Source organism: Dasypus novemcinctus, chromosome 5 (genome assembly GCF_030445035.2).
Source record: "Dasypus novemcinctus isolate mDasNov1 chromosome 5, mDasNov1.1.hap2, whole genome shotgun sequence".
Classification (NCBI taxonomy): domain Eukaryota; kingdom Metazoa; phylum Chordata; class Mammalia; order Cingulata; family Dasypodidae; genus Dasypus; species Dasypus novemcinctus.
Window position 1 is genome coordinate 141,469,526 of NC_080677.1, and position 19,330 is coordinate 141,488,855.

General features: G+C 34.2%; 1 protein-coding gene across 3 annotated transcripts in view; it reads right to left on the reverse strand.

Annotated features, from left to right (window-relative positions):
* The window catches only part of ESYT2 (extended synaptotagmin 2), a 110,624-nt gene that overhangs the window by 56,731 nt on the left and 34,563 nt on the right, over nt 1–19,330 (reverse strand). For all 3 annotated transcript variants that reach the window (XM_058297623.1, XM_058297620.1, XM_058297622.1), the window contains exons 2-6: nt 9,123–9,164; nt 8,174–8,308; nt 4,903–4,979; nt 2,635–2,707; nt 2,283–2,372 (exon numbers count right to left, since the gene is read on the reverse strand). In XM_058297623.1, coding sequence (XP_058153606.1) covers nt 2,283–2,372; nt 2,635–2,707; nt 4,903–4,979; nt 8,174–8,308; nt 9,123–9,164 — 417 coding nt within the window. The remainder of the gene's footprint in view (nt 1–2,282; nt 2,373–2,634; nt 2,708–4,902; nt 4,980–8,173; nt 8,309–9,122; nt 9,165–19,330) is intronic.

Sequence of the window (19,330 nt, forward strand, 5' to 3'; positions counted from 1 at the left end):
ATGCAAATTAATATTCTTATTTTAAATTTTACATTATGCTAATGGTGCCTCCATAAAAGGCTTGTCCAGATTTTTAAAGTGGCATACCTTGAAGAGATATTTTAGAAACAGATTAATTCATCTATCAAACAATTATTAAACTGTAATGGAGACAGATATGGTAACTGCTTTCAAAGAATTAACAATAATTATTATATAATACAATGTGACGTGACCAGTACTATAATGGAACCATGGAAACAAGGAGGAAGTCTGATTATTTTTGTCTAAAATAGGGATATGCATGTTTGTTTCGTAATTTCACAACTTTTACTATAAACTTATTGTTTATGTATGTTTATGTACGAGTGATATACTTCAATAAGTTTTTTAAGTGAAAAAAAAAAATAGGGATGAGAAAGCTCAGTTTTTAAGGTCGGTCAGAAAATTGCCAGACACAACTAAAAAACAAATGGGAAAAAGCATTCTAGGGAGAATGAAAAGAAACTGGAAGGTAGTAATTGAAGAGAGGGGTTGGTACTATACCAAGAATTGTAACTGTGATTCTGGTTGGAATTTGGTATGTTTATTAAGAGCAGTGGTGGGAAATTAGGCTGGAAAAAGAGATTCAATCTAGATCATGATGATCTTGTTTGCAAGGAAGAGACTACCCCTCACAATTTTAAACTGGGGAATGACATCAACTTGCATCTTAGAAAGAAAGAAAGTGAAGGCAGGAAAGCCTAATAGAGGAATAAGAGTCCATCTGGCAAGAATTACTTTTTATTTTTTTTAAACTAATAATAAATAAAAGGTATTGATTACTTAAAAATAAACTAAAATTCCTTTCTAATAATACAAATTGATAACATTTATTAAGTCTTATCCATATAAGATAATGGAATGTTGAAATATTATCCAGTCAAAAAATCTTTAGTCATAAAGAGATACCATTTCCCACCCACCAAAATAGCAATTATTTTTAAAAAGCAAAATAAATATTGGTGAAGATACAGAGAAATGGGAATCCTCATACATTTTTGGTGGAAATGTAAAATGGTGCAAACACTGTGGAAATCTGTTTGGCAGTTCCTCAAAAAGTTAGAGAATTACATGTGACCCAGCAATGCTACTTCTAGGTATACACCCAAAAGAAAAAGCAGGGACTCAAACAGATATATGTCCACCAATGTTCATAGGAGCATTATTCAAAATAGCCAAAAGGTGCAAGCAACCAAAGTGTCCATCACCAGAAGAATGGATAAATAAAATGTAGTATATACACACAGTGGAATATTATTTAGCTATAAAAAGGAACAAAGTTCTCATACATGCTATAAGATGGATGAACCTTAAAGACAGCATGTTGAGTGAAATAAGCCAGACAAAAAAGATCAGATATTGTATCACTTCACTTATATAAAGTAAGTGGAATATGCAAATTCATAGAATAAGAAACTAGACAAGTTACCAGGGGTAGGGGGATTGGGAGTTAATGCTTACTGGGTACTAAATTTTTCTTTGGGGTGATGGAAAAGTTTTGGTCATGGGTGGTGGTACTGGTAGCACAACACTGTGAATGTATTTAATGCCACTGAAATGTATGCTTAACAGTGTTTAAAACGTGAAATTTATGTTGTATATATGTTACTACAGTTTAAAAAAAAGATGGAAGGGACTTAATTTTTATGACATTTAAGAGGAGTATTCAAAACAGTACATGTAGTTCGCTGAATACAAATACCAAAACAGGGAAAGAAATGCATCAAAATAATAACAGCACTTCTCTCTAATGTGGGATTATAGGGAGATTTATAGGTGGATCATTACAGCAATGTTTACAATCATAAACTCTAGTATCAGACTAATTTGGACCTATATTCAGGATCTTAGATTTACTAGTTTTGTGACTTGCTCAATATCTCAGTCTCTTTCAATATTAATTAGCTGTAACATTATTAATATTTAGCTATAGAGCTGTGAGGACTAATAAGCCAATATCTATAAATCAAATTCAGTGATAGGTGCTCAATAAAATGTTAGCTACTATCTATACTTTTTTAAAAGGTCTATATTTTCAAATTTTCTATAACAAACATTTTTATAATTAGGAAAAACTGCGTATCAAAAGAGATGAAGTCCTCAAATAAGGCATAAAGAAGTATGAAAAAAAACTCAGGTTTCATGCAAAAGAAAGGAGAAAAGTAAGGACAGAACTTTGTTTCTCTGCTTTGTATATTCTTCTATATGCACATATTCTTATCAGCGAACAAGAAGATAAAATGAAACAATTATTCACTTACTGGTTTCCTAAGAAAGAAGATAGACAAAGCTCCAACTAAGGGCATGTCTCCAAGCAGTGGTTCCAGGATCACTCGCATTGTACCGTGAATCTAAATTCAAACAGTAAACCAAACTACTTAATAGAAAACATTTCACAGGACCATTTACCTGACTGATGCAAGAAGGAACAAGCAGTAAAATCTCAGTGATTTTCAAGCATTTGACTTCGGGTTTCTCTCAAGTATGACTTGTAACTGAAAATTTATTTTAAAGAAATTCTGAGCTAATAAAAACTTCATAATTTTCTTTTTGAATATAGTTTAGAGTACTTTAGAAGACTATGAAGTTAAAAAAAAAAACTACTCAACTTACTTGTATACTTTTCACACCAGCTCTACAAAAATATCGCTTGATCTCCAAATCAATCTCACAATTGCCTACAAAACTAGGAAAGAAAAAAAATCTGCATTACATAAAGTAAAAGTAACTATTCTCTTAATCACCATGGCCCTGCACAGTATATAATCTGAATAAACTGAGAGAATAGCAACCAAAATAAGACTACAGATAAAAACTGTATAACATGGCCCATACCATAGCATATTACTGATCCAGGCTGCAAGCATGACTGAACCATACTCAACTCTGTTACAACACTGGTGAAGAACATATATATCTTGTTTTTTTCATATATATAAAAATCTTAACTAAGAATTTTTACTTTCAAAGTAAAAATTTGAATAACAAAGTTGCCATTTCTGGAGCAATCTTTTGATGGAATATAGTTTTTATGTATCTTAAAAACCCTATGTTAAACAAAAAAGTTTAGATTATATTTCACCACAAGTAAATTTACTGCCCATGTTTTTCAAGCATGAAAAGATTAGCAGTGTTCCAAGGGCTCTGTAATGCCAAAGGTTAAAAACAGTGCATCTGTTTTGTGCATCAATTTTATTCAATGACTAAGTCATTTCAAACATTAATATGAAACAAACATGAATACATTATAATATTGAAGGCACTGTTTAAAAACTCTTTTAGGGAAGCAGATTTGACCCAATGGTCCACGCACCACATGGGAGCTCCAAGGTTCAAACCCAGGGCCTCCTGACCTGTGTGATGAGCTGGCCAATGGGCAGTGCTGATGTGTGCAAGGAGTGCCCTACCACGCAGGGGTGTCCCCCACATAGGGGAGCCCACACACAAGGAGTGTACCCCATAAGGAGAGCCGCCCAGCGTGAAACAAGTACAGCCTGCCCAGGATTGGCGCTGCACACACAGAGAGCTGACACAGCAAGATGACACAAGAAAAAGAGACACAGATTCCGGGTGCGGCTGACAAGAATACAAGCAGACACAGGAGAACACACAGCGAAGGGGAGAGAAAATTTAAAAAAAAACAACTTTTAAATATAAACATGAAATGTTGAATACATTTTGCATTTGATGTATGATTTGACCTCAATCCTCTATTCCTGGTAGTAAGAAGTCTCTTTCCTCCTTGAGAAAGTTTGATAAACACTATATAGTGAATGTCTCAGTAAAGGAATAAAAAGCATCTGGGGTAAAATTCTTCCAATATTTATTTTATGGTTAAAACCAATCCATACATGATTCTTTGCAGCAAGAATTTAGTTTTTCTCTATCTATTTTGTAAAATCACCAATAACCAATGAAGAGCCATCCTAAAACTTTCTTCTTTCTCACCCTAGGGCTTGATCGTTTATTTCCTAATACTAATTACTCCTTTTTCATCTCCACTACCAATAATTTTGTTAAGGCACTTGTCTGGAACCCATAAAAAAAGAAAAATGTACATATTTTTAGATACCTAGATATCTGAGCAGAATAATTTACATATATTGTTATGCCTGTTAAAAACCATTAAAGCTGAACTGTACTTTCAAAATGACATCCTTTAATTGATTCATTCAAATATTTATTTAACAAATATGTATGGAATACTCGTTAGGTGAAGGGGATACTGTAGTGGTAAGAGAAAAATATTTCAATCCTCATAAAGCTTATTTATAGCTTATGGACAGTCCAGGCTATAGTCTAACTGAAGACCTAAATGGGGCTTTCTCTTTCATCACATTTATGACACTGATTATACCAAAGCCAAATATTTTATAGATGTAAATTTTCCCATATTAGGTCATTAAAGACATTCTATATTATTTTCTAAAAAATAAAAAAGGTTAATATCAACTCATTATGGTATTTACGATATTAATTTATTTTAGAAACCTAAAAATAACATAAGACAAAATGATAATCAAGAATCAAAACGAGAATCAAAACTCCTAGCTGCTAAAAACCACAGTTGTGAGTCAGTCAATAGGACTTCAGTGTATACACAATTGTGTTATACAAGAACAAAAGAAATCAGCCTTTATTATGCAGATATAGTACAATATACTATCCTTACCTTCTTCTTCTTCATGAAAGGCATTTATCTAGGCTATTGCAAACTGAGACCCAGAAGGTAAATAACAGTTGGGTCTCCAAAAAGAATTCAGTCAACTTCCACGAAACAGCAAGAAGTGCTGTTCATTATATGCTCTACCTTATGGTTATAGCTAAGTGACACTATACATCATTAACCATAACACAAATACAAGACATATAAAAACTTACCTAATTTGAAGGTCCAAAATAATTTGTCTTTTGTCTACATTTTCGGTATATACTTTAACACCATTGATCCTAAGAGGCTGAAACAAGAAGTAGCTTATTTTAAAATTAGGGAGGGGGTAAAAACAAATAAATAAAATCTTGCAAAATAACATTAAAAATGAAAGACTTTAGCGCCAAACTATGGGAACTCAAATTCTGCTTCCCCAATGTACTAGTTGTTTGACTTCAGCAGGTTACTTAATCTGTGTTTCTCAGTTTCCTACAATAAAATGCAGATAGTAATATCTATCTATCTCATGAAGTTTTTGTGAAACTAGATGGCATGATGACTGTAAAAGAACTTAATACATACCTGGTACATAGTAAGTTCTCAGTAAACAGATATAATAATTATTTTTATTATAGCACATGTAATGATATATATATTTTGATGTATATTACAGTCCCTTCTTTCCATTTTTTCCTTCAATTTAATTTAATTCCTTCCCCCAACTCTATCCCTACCACACTGAAACATAACTTCCTTTATGTCTTATAATTTTTCATGGCTTAAGATTTTCACAAAAATAGGGCTACTGAGGGAATAAAAATGCTAGCTGTACATATAATTTCAATACCTAGCATACAAACAACAGTAAAAAGCAAATATAATAAATGTTATATTTCAAGGGCCTAATAATAACATCATTTCAAAACTATTTTCCATTTATTGATAAATTTGGGATTTCTTCTAAGAAAGCAATTTATATTACATTTGATTATTAAATATTAACAATGAAGAGATATTTAATTTTAGGATCTTACTGCTTACTTTGACAAGTTTATTACAAAATATTACCTTTCAACTAACTTTAGAATTAAGTTTTCTTTATTTGAAAGTCAATACATTTCATACTATATCAGGTTTCTGGCTTTTTCCTTATGATTCTAACTAGGACACATAAAGACTGCAACAGAGAAAGCTAGCAGGAAAAAAACCGCCAGCAAGACATGTATAGACTGAATCATCATTAAAAAAAAAAATAGCTCACCATCTTCATATACGAAAAAGGGCCATACGTGAATTAGTTACCTTATTTTAAATGTTTGTGTTAGATTACATAGTCCCCTTTCTCCGCTTGACAATTTCAGAGCAACAGGGAGGCTAATTCTACTCCAAATGAATAAAACATTATCCATTTAAAGGACAAACACCTGAAAGGCAATACCAATTTAACTGCCCAATGGAATATGGCCAGTTAATGTTAACACAGTGCCTTACACAGTACTTTCCATGCAGCTCTTGTTCTTTTCCTTTGTTACAGAGCCAGGTTTTATATGCCACTTGAAAGATGTCAGTAAAGTAGATAATGCCAAAGTCACCTTTACTCAATCATCTCTACTCAATATTCTTACTATTCTATTCTCTAATGATCTTCTTATTTAGTTGGATTCACACTTAAAGCACACGTAATAGAACATGAACATTATTAAATTCTTCCTAAGATAAATACAGGTAGGGTTAGAACTTTAGATCTTCACAAATAGAGAATACCTTACATTATGGGATGGCAATCTATAGCAATGGGCTAAATTTGGTCATTGGCCTATTCTTACACAGCCCAAAAGCTAAAAATGCTCTTTACATTTTTAAAGGGTTATTAAAGGTTACTAAAAAGGGGGTAGAGGGATATGTGACAGAGAATTCATATGACCTCAAAGCTTAAAATATTTACAGTCTGGCCCTAATCAGAAAAAGTTCACCGATGACTGCTTTACAGCATTTTAATCTATAATTGGGCTTTTTCATATACATATTTTATTTTGAAGTCATGAAAGGTAAAAATATTAAAGTATCATACAGGTATCTTGTTCAGACACTTGGGCAGACACAGTCTATAAAAGGTATTTGAGTAACAGGATGACCACACCTCTGGCACTTAACATTATTTGGAGACTTCAAAGCTAAGAAAGGAAATAGCCAGCACATACAGGTAAATACATTTGATGAGCCTGCATTTGAAACACTGGACCTTGAATGACTGCAGATGAAACAGAGGATTTTCTGCATGTAGAAAATCAGCTTTCATGGAAGAAGGTGGAATGTGACAATGACGTACAGCAACAGATGACCCAGAACCAGGATGACGGGAAAAGCAAAAACACAAACAAAACAACACAACTCAGGTATTACCCTGTATATATTTATTAAAATATTAATGGTTAAAATAAAAACATCATATAAACCATAAGGTATGGTGATTATTTGTGTGTTGTCAGACTTTCTTGCATGTGTATTAATATAATAAACTGCAGGAATGCATATGTATATGTTCTTAAACGTACTAAAAACTTCTGAGTAGGCTTATAAAACAATGTTAACTTGAACTATTGCTAATTTTTTTTTTTTTTTTTTTTGAGGTATCTGGGCTGGGGATTGATCCTGGGACCTCGTATGTTGGAAGCCAGTGTTCAACCACTGAGCTACACTGGCTCCCCTGAGTTGGTTTTTTCATTCGTTTGTTTGTTGTACTTTTTTTGTTGTTGTTTTTAGGAGGTACCAGGGATCAAACCTGGGGCCTTATCTGTGGGAAGCAGGTGCTCAACTGCTTGAGCTATATCCACTCCCCAAACACTGACTTTAAAAAAATTTAAAAAGGAAACTTGCCATGGTCAACTAATTTAAATATAGTATTGAGGTTTTTACTGGAAGTAATATTAGAAAATAGCAGCCTTCCTTTTAATATAATATGATTCCAGTAAAAAAATTTTCCCCCCAAATTCTCCTCAACTATGTAGTTAATGCAAATGCCTACAATCCAAGCAATGGACTCCTTACTGTGTGTATGTTTGTTTTAACATTTTGAGAGGGGTAAACACATTATGCTTATTGTAAGTTACTTAACCTTTAGTGTAAGTTCATATAGTAATGAAATATGGTTATATATATGAATCTATTCATATATTAAACAGAACAGGAAGCTGAAATCTGATACAAAAGCAATTTTGGAACTAAGAGAAACTACCCAATGAAGGCTGAAGTGGCCAAAAAGCTACAGTGGAAGGAATGAGGGCAAAATGAGGACTTCTCCTTACAGAGATGAAGGAAAAGGCATTGCAAGTTGGGACACAGATGCTGAAAGGGAATTGAAAAGACACACTAGTGAAACCTCAGTAAAAAATTTGCAGAAAATAATTTAAATAATTTAGTATTCTTTTAAAGTTTTTTTTTTTTTTTTTTTACATTAATGCTACTATATGCAAAAGTAAGGATATTTAAGAAGAAACTGACCTGCTGACCCATGTCAATCTTCGTGAAATTAAAGGTACTAAGGTGGGTGTTTGCGCCACGCACAGCTGGTTCTATTGTTTCTCGAAACAACTTTTCTATAAATTGGCAAATAAAAGGCCACATGTGTTTTACAGTCTGAAAAGAAGAAAGAAATCATGTTAAACAAAACACTTATAATATATAATATACTTAAATTCTCATGAAAAATTATGCTCCCATAGATAACCATAATTTGGTTTTGAAAAATGGGGGGCAGGGCTTTTTGTTATGGAAAATAATACAACCTAAAAAACCTATTCCAATAATAAACTAGTGCTGCAACAACTAATACGTTGGAGGAATTAGTTATTCTGGTTAAATTTTCTTTTTAAGCATATCAGCACATTTAATGAACACTGAAAACCAGAAACTCCTTAAGGTTTCAACTAATTGCTGAAAACCTTTCTAAACTGTAGAGATCTGAAAAAGCATTAATGAATTTTCTTTAATGACTAATTTCCAGTGCTGTAAGGTGGTCATTACATACTTTAGTTTTATGATATAGCTCTAAGAATGTAGAAAATTAGAGATCTAATTCAAAGTACACTAGTCTAAAAACACAACCTGCTTTTTAAAATAAATGATATCTATTACTAGGTTTCTTGGGAGTTGCTTCCCTCTTAATAATCAGGTTTCTAAAATTCTGAGCACTGGCCAGTCAGGAAAAAGACAGAAGGTCAAAGATACAAATAAGAATACATTGTTAATTTTCTCAGGTCAAAACACAGTTCTTATTTTTGGAAAAGAAAAGTAACATATTAGTTATGATTGAGTTCTTTGAGGAGTAGAAACCAACCCATTGAAGTCCAAATGATTTCAAATGTCAACATCCAAATTCCCAGATATGGAAAGATGCTTCACATCGTCTGAATCCCACTGATATTTGGTATTTAGTATATTCTAATCTTACCTTATTTAGCCATTCTGCTCTTTCAGTGTCTGGGAAATGAACCTAAGAGAAAAATACACACATACATGACTTATTGACTCCTGACAATTGTAAATAAAATGTCAAGTAGGTTATTTCGTAGTCTTATCGTCTATTCTGTGTTTATATAATGCTTCTCTAAAACGATCTGCTCTAAACCTTTGGAAAATGAGCTGGTGAGGAGGATAAATGAAATGTCTGGCACTCTGGCTCTTTACCTTTTAAGAATGCTTTGAAGCAGAAAAGTAACGTCAATAAATACCACCAGAACCTTTTCTACACCCCTACTGTCCAGTGGCGCATTCAGTGATAGCTGAAACATTATGAAGAGTATAAAAAATTGAGATCATCCTTTTTAAAAGACTCATTTTCCCATATTGTCATTAGTGTTGCAACCATTATGTTATAGATATCCAGACTCAGAGCCTTTAAAAGTTGACCTTTCCACTTTGCTTTCCATTTACCGCCCAAAACAGCCCACAGTTGATTTTTCCATACTTGGATCCTCTCCATGCTGTCTTCTACCCTCTCCCAAATGTATCTTATAACTATAGTTCTCCATGGAAAGACCATGTATGCTGAAGGAAACAAGTATTTGTAGAGGTAGAAAGAAATTTATTTATTTTTTTTAACATTTATTTTTATTTTATTAATTTCTCTCCGCTTCCTCCTCACTTCTCCCCCGCCCCAGGAGTCTGTTCTCTGTGTCCATTTGCTGTGTGTTCTTGTTTTTGTCCGCTTCTGTTGTTGTTAGTAGCACAGGAATCTGTGTTTCTTTTTGTTGCGTCATCTTGCTGCATCAGCTCTCCGTGGGTGCGGCGCCATTCCTGGGCAGGCTGCACTTTCTTTCGCGCTGGGCAGCTCTCCTTACGGGCGCACTCCTTGCGTGTGGGGCTCCCCTACGCGGGGGACACCCCTGCGTGGCACGGCACTCCTTGCGAGCAGTGTCGGTGAGCATGGGCCAGCTCCACACATGGGTCAAGGAGGCCTGGAGTTTGAACTGCGGACCTCCCATGTGGTAGACGGATGCCCTATCCACTGGGCCAAGTCCACTTCCTGAATTTATTTTTTTTAAGAGGTGAAAAAATATTTTCTTTGCTCTTGAAGCTAAAATAAAACATCCTTGCAGAGGAAGGTTAAAGCTGCTTCTGGCCATATATAAAGAATCTTCCTGTGAAAAATATTATGCACTTCCCCACTCTTCAATAAAAGAAAAACATAGGCCACACTAATGTTTTGATAATCATATTTTTGGTTTAAAGTATATAATGGATCACAGGCAGTTTTGTACTTGTTACTAAGATGTGGCCAGAGAAATGTGCTCACTCCTAGAACTGCCTCAACTTATTTTCCTAAGTAACAAAATGCTTAAGCCAATGAAAGATAAGCTGTTGCAACTCCTACTCCTAAAGTACGAGCCTTGGGGGAGACAGACCAGTGACAGGACAGTTTTGCTCAAATGGGTAAGAGGAGCTGGGTCAGGGAATATTATCAGAAAGCTTAGTCCCAAGAAGATGATTCCTTGAGAACCAACTCTACTTTCTCATGCTTGACCCCTAAAAAGTGAAAATGAGGTGCTGGCAACAGCCAATTCCTGGTCCAAAGGAAGTCACTATACTCATCACAACCACATATTTTCCAAGTAATAACCCTGTGAAAGTGATTATGTTTCACCTTGACACCAAAAGTAAGAGTAGAAAAAGCACCAAGTGGTAGACTTACTGTTCCCTCTTGCCCACATATCTAAATAGGCCTTATTTCTTTACAGTATGTGATATTCATGTATTTGATTTGCTGGAACCATGAGAGTAGGCTAGAATCAACTGAAATAAGTTTTTAAATTAAATTAGCATGAATCAATTCCAGAATAAAACCAAACGGCAGGAACTTTCCAGAATTATGAAAAAGGCTTAAAAAATATTCAAGAGGCCAAAGATTAGAAAAAAAGGGAAATGCTAGAGATGTTTGCTTAAATCACTTTAGAAAAGCCTATTTTGACCTGAGTTGTAACTGCAATAACATAAAGGACTATACACTTTTCCTCCAAAGAATAGGAGGAAATTTGGGGATTAGGGTGGGGAAGTCTAGAGGGCTTAAAAAAGTAGCCAGACTAGGTAGAAAAATTAAGTATAAATAATCCATTCACAATTTGTATTCTGCCAATTCTCTACTGGTTTATACTTAAGTAATACTCTAAAGGATAGATCAGGAATGTGAGAAGTAGTTGACATACTAGGATATACAAAACATTAAAGCAGATATTAAACTGTCGTCCCAAGCTAGCAATTTACTGTGAGGTTCCTTTCCCATCTGCCTCCTTTCCTTCTGAATCCATCCATACCCTAGTGGCAATAGAAATGACCAAAAGCAAATATGGAGCACCCTGTGTTTGGGGGTACCAAGAACTATTTCATTGTAGATTTTTCCTTCTTTTATAATTTTAGAGTAAACATCAGATCCCAAGTTAACATGTCTGCATACTTCTACTTACACTTGCCCTTTCTTGTGAGTTTTTCTATTCTTCCCTTGGTAGACCAACCCTTGCCTGACTTACCAACTATACTAAATTCAGTTACCAGAACAATTACCCTGTGACACACCAAACTTATTTACCTTATTCAAGACCATAAACACCTACTTGTTTATCATATAGCTCAACTCAATCCAATTTTCAAAGACCTACCTCAAACCACATATTTTGTGGTTTCTTACTCACTAACCTAATTTGTATCACGTTCCTGTTGAATTCGACTATAATGATCATGGCTTCCTTATACAGATATATATTTTTCTTGATTTATTTCTTATTTTTATCCTCTCTGCCTGTTCTTCCTTAAGAATCAATTCTGACAATAATCAAAATATGATTCCATCCAAATCTCTCCTTAATTCCACAGCATCTTAACTTAAATTTTCTTTAAAAAAAAAAATCTGCATTTGCTACATCAATATTTCGTAAATGCTCCTCAACCACTTTGTGTGCTCATTTTACCTCCTGCCCAGTACACTAAATGTTAATAGAAAATATTTTTTTCTTTTGAGAGATGTTCTAAAGAGATGATGGTCAGAACTGATAGTATGTTCAACATTAAACCTATTAATATTACCCCTGAGTTTTTATATGTACTTAGCTTTCTTACAGAAATCTAAAAATACAATAAAGAAATTTATATTTGTGATAATTTTTCCAGTGCTCATTTAAAATATTACTGAAATTACTTCAGTACTTTGGACTCTACTTCTATGTAAAAATATTATCTTAAGTGTAAAATCTCAATGTAGTATTGGAATTACTTTAGAATGCTACGTCATTACATATTGAGTAGAAATAACAATGATCCATATCAAGATTATCCTTAGGACCACCTCCACTTACAGTTTTGAAAGAATGTATGAAACTATGATGATGCTGATGAGAGGGACCACTAAAGGAGGCCCATGATATCACTTCCAGGAAATTTCAATTGTTACTTTGCTTCATAAAGAAATATCCCAAGTGTTAAGTTTTCTTTGACAAAATTACAGCAAGAAGGGTTCATTCTGCCACTTAAGCCTTCATTTTGCCTATTTTCAGATCCTTTATTCTCTTTCAAACTTTATGAAGTGAAAGGGTGCATCCCCAGTAAACAACCAAAACTCCAACTGTGAAAACAATCAATTTATCTGTCACTACTTAGTCTGTGATACAGCAGTTTTCAGTCAAGGCAGACATTAGATTGTCCCCGACTGAGAACAAGGTGGGAGCTCTAGAGGCTGGCACCACTACTTCTACAGATATATTGGATCTGTAGGACTTTCTGTTCTACAATAAAAGACTTCAGTAACTCATTCTGAGATCCTTTGCCAGATTTGCTGTATCTTTTTTCAGTGAGCAAGGGAAAAATGGTCTGTTCCTTTTCTCCAACTAGTGGGGACTTATTGTACATTTTTTTTTTTTTTTTAAAGATTTATTTATTTATTTAATTTTCCCTCCTCCCCTGGTTGTCTGTTCTTGGTGTCTATTTGCTGCATCTTGTTTCTTTGTCCGCTTCTGTTGTCGTCAGCGGCACGGGAAGTGTGGGCGGCACCATTCCTGGGCAGGCTGCTCTTTCTTTTCACGCTGGGCGGCTCTCCTCACGGGCACACTCCTTGCGCGTGGGGCTCCCCCACGCAGGGGACACCCTTGCGTGGCACGGCACTCCTTGCGCGCATCAGCACTGCGCATGGCCAGCTCCACACGGGTCAAGGAGGCCTGAGGTTTGAACCGTGGACCTCCCATATGGTAGACAGACGCCCTAACCACTGGGCCAAAGTCCATTTCCCTGTACATTCTTGTATTAATCCAGTATACTGCAGAGAAACTCAGTTTTGTCTGTTTAACACAGAATCCTATTGTACTTTACATGCAGAAGAATTTCCTTCTATTACAGAGGGGGGAAAAGTGTTTATAGTAGTTTTTATATCTTTAAAAAAAAAAGATTTCTGGATGATCTATAGGTAACAGCTGACAGAAAACTGAACCAGATACCAGATATTGAAAGAATAGAAAGTCTTTTAAACATGACGAAAGCACACACATTTATAAGTGCTTTAACTGAAGATTCACCTTCCATTATTATTACTATTATTTTTTATTTTTTTGGTAACAATGCACAAATTATATTTGTCTTTAGCACAATTTAACATCTAAATGTTAAAATACTTTTTATCAACTCATTTACCATTTAATCAAATATATATGCCTATTCTCACCAAATGCCAAGGACATTTTCAATAATAATGTGGAGTAAATAAATTAAATAAATTCAGTAATTACTGAATGCCTAATGTATCATACTTCTTTCATAGTGCTCATAGTAAAAAGGAGTATGATGTCTGGGTTCCTAGGAATAAAGAGGAAACTTAAAACCTTGCAGGATGACAAAGGTTATCCATTAAAACAAATTTAATAATAAGAGTATAGGTCATTTAATACCACACTAAATATAATCAGATGCCATAATGTTTGATAATGCTATCTTTATGGAAAATGATCAGGGAATAAATGGATCTGAAATGGGATGTGAAGGACCAGCAACATATTGAGTCAGAAATAAACCTGGAGTTGGGAACAATGAAAAGATTAGTGGAAGCAGAGGCTAGAAACTCATAATAGGAAAAAAATAGAAAAAAAATTGGAAAGGTCAGAGACCCACAAGGTCTAAATGAAAAGCTAAATTTGATCCTACAATTTGATTCCTTAGGTAGGGAACATATAAAATGAAAGCAAGTTTTTAGCAATTAATAATATTAGGTGGATGAAGAGAACAGAAAGGCTGGAGACCATAATTTGGGAGTTTCAATATACCAGGCATGGGGTGATAAATCTGTCCCATCCTTCATATTCCCACTCCTTCTACTTCTGCTGGGATCCTTATTTCTGCTTCCCTGACTCCAGTTATCTCACTATTTTAACCCATCCAGCTTGCTGTCATCACATAAATCTCAATAAACTCTCTTTCCATGATATGTCAATTCTTCATTTTATCACTAGAGGTCCTATTTCCCAAATTTTCTCTCTCTCAATTCCTCTACTCCAAATTTTGTGACTAGACAACCTCAAGTATTCACCGTGTGCTTCCCCACCTTTGTTTTTCATTACTCCTGAGCCTCTCCACTCACATGACAAACACCTAGAGATCCTTTAAGGCCCAATTAAAGACTCCTTTTCTCTATGAAGGCATTCCTTCACCACTTCAAAATAGGATTTTTACTATTTTATAAATTAATAATACTATTTTTGTCTATTATTCTAACTTCTCACTCCTTCTACTTCTACCAAAAACTCATGATCAAAAAAGTCGTGATTGAAAGAAAACGTTTTCCTGGGAAAGACATCTATATCTTTACAGCCATTTTAATTGTTATAATCTTCATTTAAAAATAATTAAGGAATATAAAAACTACAGTAGCACTATCAAGGGTAAATTTTATTAGAGTGGCTTTTAAAAAAAAAAAGTACACTCCTGACCCATGTGATGAGCATAAGTTGGTAGCTCAAATTCATTTCTTGGGGCACAAACTGAAGTTCATAAAATCTAATTCTTATATGCTCACCTTTATAAAACTTAAATGACCACATAATATTATTTCTACAACAGATTTCCCTACTGCGTTGATATAGGAAGAGGAGAGATAATGGATGAGACTTTTGAAAACAGCTTGGCATTTAGGAAGTCCACCTGTTCAGACCCAGGAAGAAGGAGAGTGTACATCATGTCATAGTATACTTAAGCAGTTACATGGAACCAGGCTTTGGGACCAGGGTCCCTAGGAGAGCAGGTTTGGTATGGCAATGAGAAATCCACCATGAATGGTTACTGAAGTATGTTTTTAATAAACTGAGCATCACATTGAAATCCACATTGCTATCACGGTACAGAGTAAAAAGGTATACGAGACATCTCAAGCACAAAAAAAAATGTCTGAGCTCTCCACATTTGCCAGGGTAACTCCCTGGGGAAGCTTCTAACAGCACTAAGTATAAATTTTACTGTTCTGTAACCTATAAAACATAAGAATAATAAGTCACTTTGAAGTGGGGGGAGGAGGGCAGAAGCACAATGGACAATCCTTGTTGTGGAGGGTCGGTAGCAAAATGTGCATCATGTTGCATATGAACATGCAGATTAAGGGAAAGTGAGCAAAATTTTTAATAAGGAAAAATATACTGTGTCTTTCCTCACTTAGTTTAAGACATTCTTTTAAGCATTTTGAAGATTGGAATAATATTTCTACAATGTAACATTGTGAAGAAGATATGCAAGTAGCAGATTAAAGTTTAACTTCAGATTTTTCAATCAATAAAAATGCATTGGAAGCTGATTTGGCTCAATGGATAGAGTGTCCGCCTACCACATGAGAGGTCCAGGGTTCAAACCCAGGGCCTCCTGACCCATGGGATGAGCTGGCTCATGCGCAGTGCTGATGTGCGCAAGGTGTGCTGTCCCATGCAGGGTTTCCCCCACATAGGGGAGCTCCACGCGCAAGGAGTGCGCCCTGTAAGAAGAGCTGCCCAGCGCAAAAGTGCAGCCTGCCCAGGAGTGGTGCTGCACACATGGAGAGCTGACACAGCAGGATGTCACAACAAAAAGAGACACAGATTTCTGGTGCCGCTGACAAGAATATAAGTGGACACAGAAGAACACACAGCAAATGGACGCAGAGAGCAGAGAATTGGGGGGGGGGGGGGCGGGGGAGAAGGAGAGAGAAATAAATAAAAATAAATAAATCTTTAAAAAAAAGTATTAATAGAGGCCATGTATTCTTTAAGATACAGTGTGCATACATGTGTATATAAGTAAATACATATTTTTATTCATGTTATACATGTTTATAAATGCACAAAAAAGAAGTCTGGAGAAATATATACCAAACTAACAATAAGGAAAATGAAGTTTTACTTTTTCCTCTATGTATTTCTCTATGTTTGAATTTCTTAAAAGAGTCAAAAACTACTTTTCTAATTACTACTGTAATGTAAGATTTAAATTAAGAAAATGTTTCTAACGTAAGTACTATTTTTACATAATAAGCAACTTTAAAATTATGTGAAAATAAAATTTTCATGAATTAAACCACATTTTAGTTATATTAGAAAAGAATGATCCTTAGCCACAACAGTAGTCTTTTACAACGTAAATAATATACTCCAAATCTGATTTGGAAGACAATTTTTTTTGTACATCGAGGTCAAAGACAAGGCTATAAACTACATTGAGCCAAACACTACATTGATAAAATATAAAATTACCCTTGTAAAAATGTTCCAAAATAAAAACATTCTTTCTCTAATAATTTTATATAATTTAGTACTTATCACTGATTATTTCTCAAATTAGGTTTGCCAGTGTGATAGCAAATTTCTATTCATTCTGTCATACTTAAAGCTTGAGTAACTCCATAAAGCTAAGTTATTTCTCTCTTATAAAATGCATACCAGTCCTATGAATCACCCAGAGAATTAAACATATAATAATAAAGCTTCCCTATTCACAGTCATACACTAGAGTGAAATTATAGTTTGACATAGTGAACTGCGATTTTAGTTATTGCATTTTAGTCGTTGTGGTATTTTTTTTCTCACCTATTGCACGTGTTGACTGTTCTTTACGAAGAGCAGGCTGAATAAACTATTTATTGAACATTTACTGTGGGTCAGACTCTACATCCTGTGCTAGGAATACAAAATGGAATTAGACATCCTCCTTGTCCCTGGGAAACTCACAGGCTGGTGAAGGGGACTGATGTGGAGCACAGGTAAGGGAGGAGCTAATGCTGTTTGAAAAGAGTCTGTGAAAATTTCAGAGAGAAAGATTCAAAGATTCAGAGAGAAGAAATCTATGTGCCTTGGGTTTAAAAGGATTAGCTGGGGGTTGCCAGGCAAAGGAGAGAGGATATTCTAGGCAAAAATACAGACACACAATTTCTTTGGGCTGAATTAGGAGAGGAGAGGAAGGGTAGGTGATGAAGTTGAAAAATAAGGTCCATACCAACTTGTATGTGCTTTCCGTGTCATTCAAAGAAGTGAGCAATGGGTAGACACAAGTTTTAAGTAGAGAAGTAAAAAAAGATTAGTATTTGAGGAAATACTTTGCAGTGTCTCCATTCTATTTTGGAATTATTTGAGACTAGGGGGCAGATGCACAAATAAGTTCTGAATACAAGTGAATTGGCTTTCCCATTTGAATTACATTGTTAGAATTTATACTAAATGAATTTCAAAACCAAGCCATTTTCTAATAGCAATACCCTAAGGCATTCAATACTTCTGAGGTTTTAAATTTATAAGTGATCAAAAAATATTTAAAAGTGCCAAAAAGAGAGAGAGAGAATATATCAAATTTGAAGGTAAATCTGTTACCAAAATTTAAATTCAGTTCACTAAATCAAAAATCTGCTTCTCACTAATACATATTCATACACATTTGCTTATGTTCCACAAAACAGAATTTAAAGTAGCAAAAACATCACAGAGAAAGACTGGAATATGCAGGGCAAAGAGAAAACATGCTCCTAAATCACACAGCAATGAGGAACACATATCATTTGGTTTCAAGTCTTATCTTTCAATTGAAAAAATCATTCAAATCTTTATCTTTTAAGTTCCAGTTATAAAACAAGTTTTATATTTATTATTTTTATTATCTTTATGAACTATAAATAATCATTCTTTGGTTATTATTATATTTAAAAGTGGTCACCACCCAAGAAATCTCTTTTTAATCTTACTTTAAGAAAGAACAAAGGCATATTTTGGATTCTAATATGTTGTTGATATTACTAAAGTTGTTTTGTTTAGAAACAAATATACAAAGGTGGAACATTAACTGTATGCCAGGAACTCTAGATACAATTTCTTGTTTAATTTTCTCAACAACCCTTTGAACAATGTCTCCATTTAACAGATAATGTAACAACTTGGGGAAGATAACTAATTTGAGCAAAGTCAGAAGGAAAACAAGTAGCAAAGAGTGAAGAGATCTAAACCCAAATAACAAGTAAGTCCTATTCATTATACTTTGCTCAAGTATAAAGGATAGAAAATTTTATAAATGATTACATTTTTTTAAAGATTACATTTTCTCATTTTTGAACATTAAAAAAATAATTTCGGTTATCATTTAAAACTGCAGTTAAATAAAAGGAATGTCTTACCAGAATTAGCTCTGATATTAATAATTAGCAATTTGAACGAGATATTACTGTTCATAAATTCCATGCCTTGCACATGACTGAGCACCTACAACAAACAAAAGGTACAGAAGGTACTTCATAGGAAAAGCAGGGGAGAACTTTAAAAATTTCTCAGGAGCAGCATTAAAATGCACAGTATAAAGTAACTCTGCAGACTCCTTTAAAAAAAAGAAAAACCTAGAATACATTTAGATATGAAGAAAAATACCATATCTAATTCGTTATACCTGAAGCATTAATCAATAATTTAATATCTTTAAGTAAAATTCACAAGATAAATAGATTACCATTTATTTTAGAAACTAAATGTTATTAAATTTCAAAAAGTAAACTTGCCAATCAAGTTCACTTATGTTCTTCCTCATTCTAAGAAGGATTTGAGCTTTGCTCAATTCTGAATAGTTCTTCAGATACTATCTCAAAAAAAAAAATAAATAAAATTTTAACTTGAAGCAGTGATTGGTTCCAATGAAAGA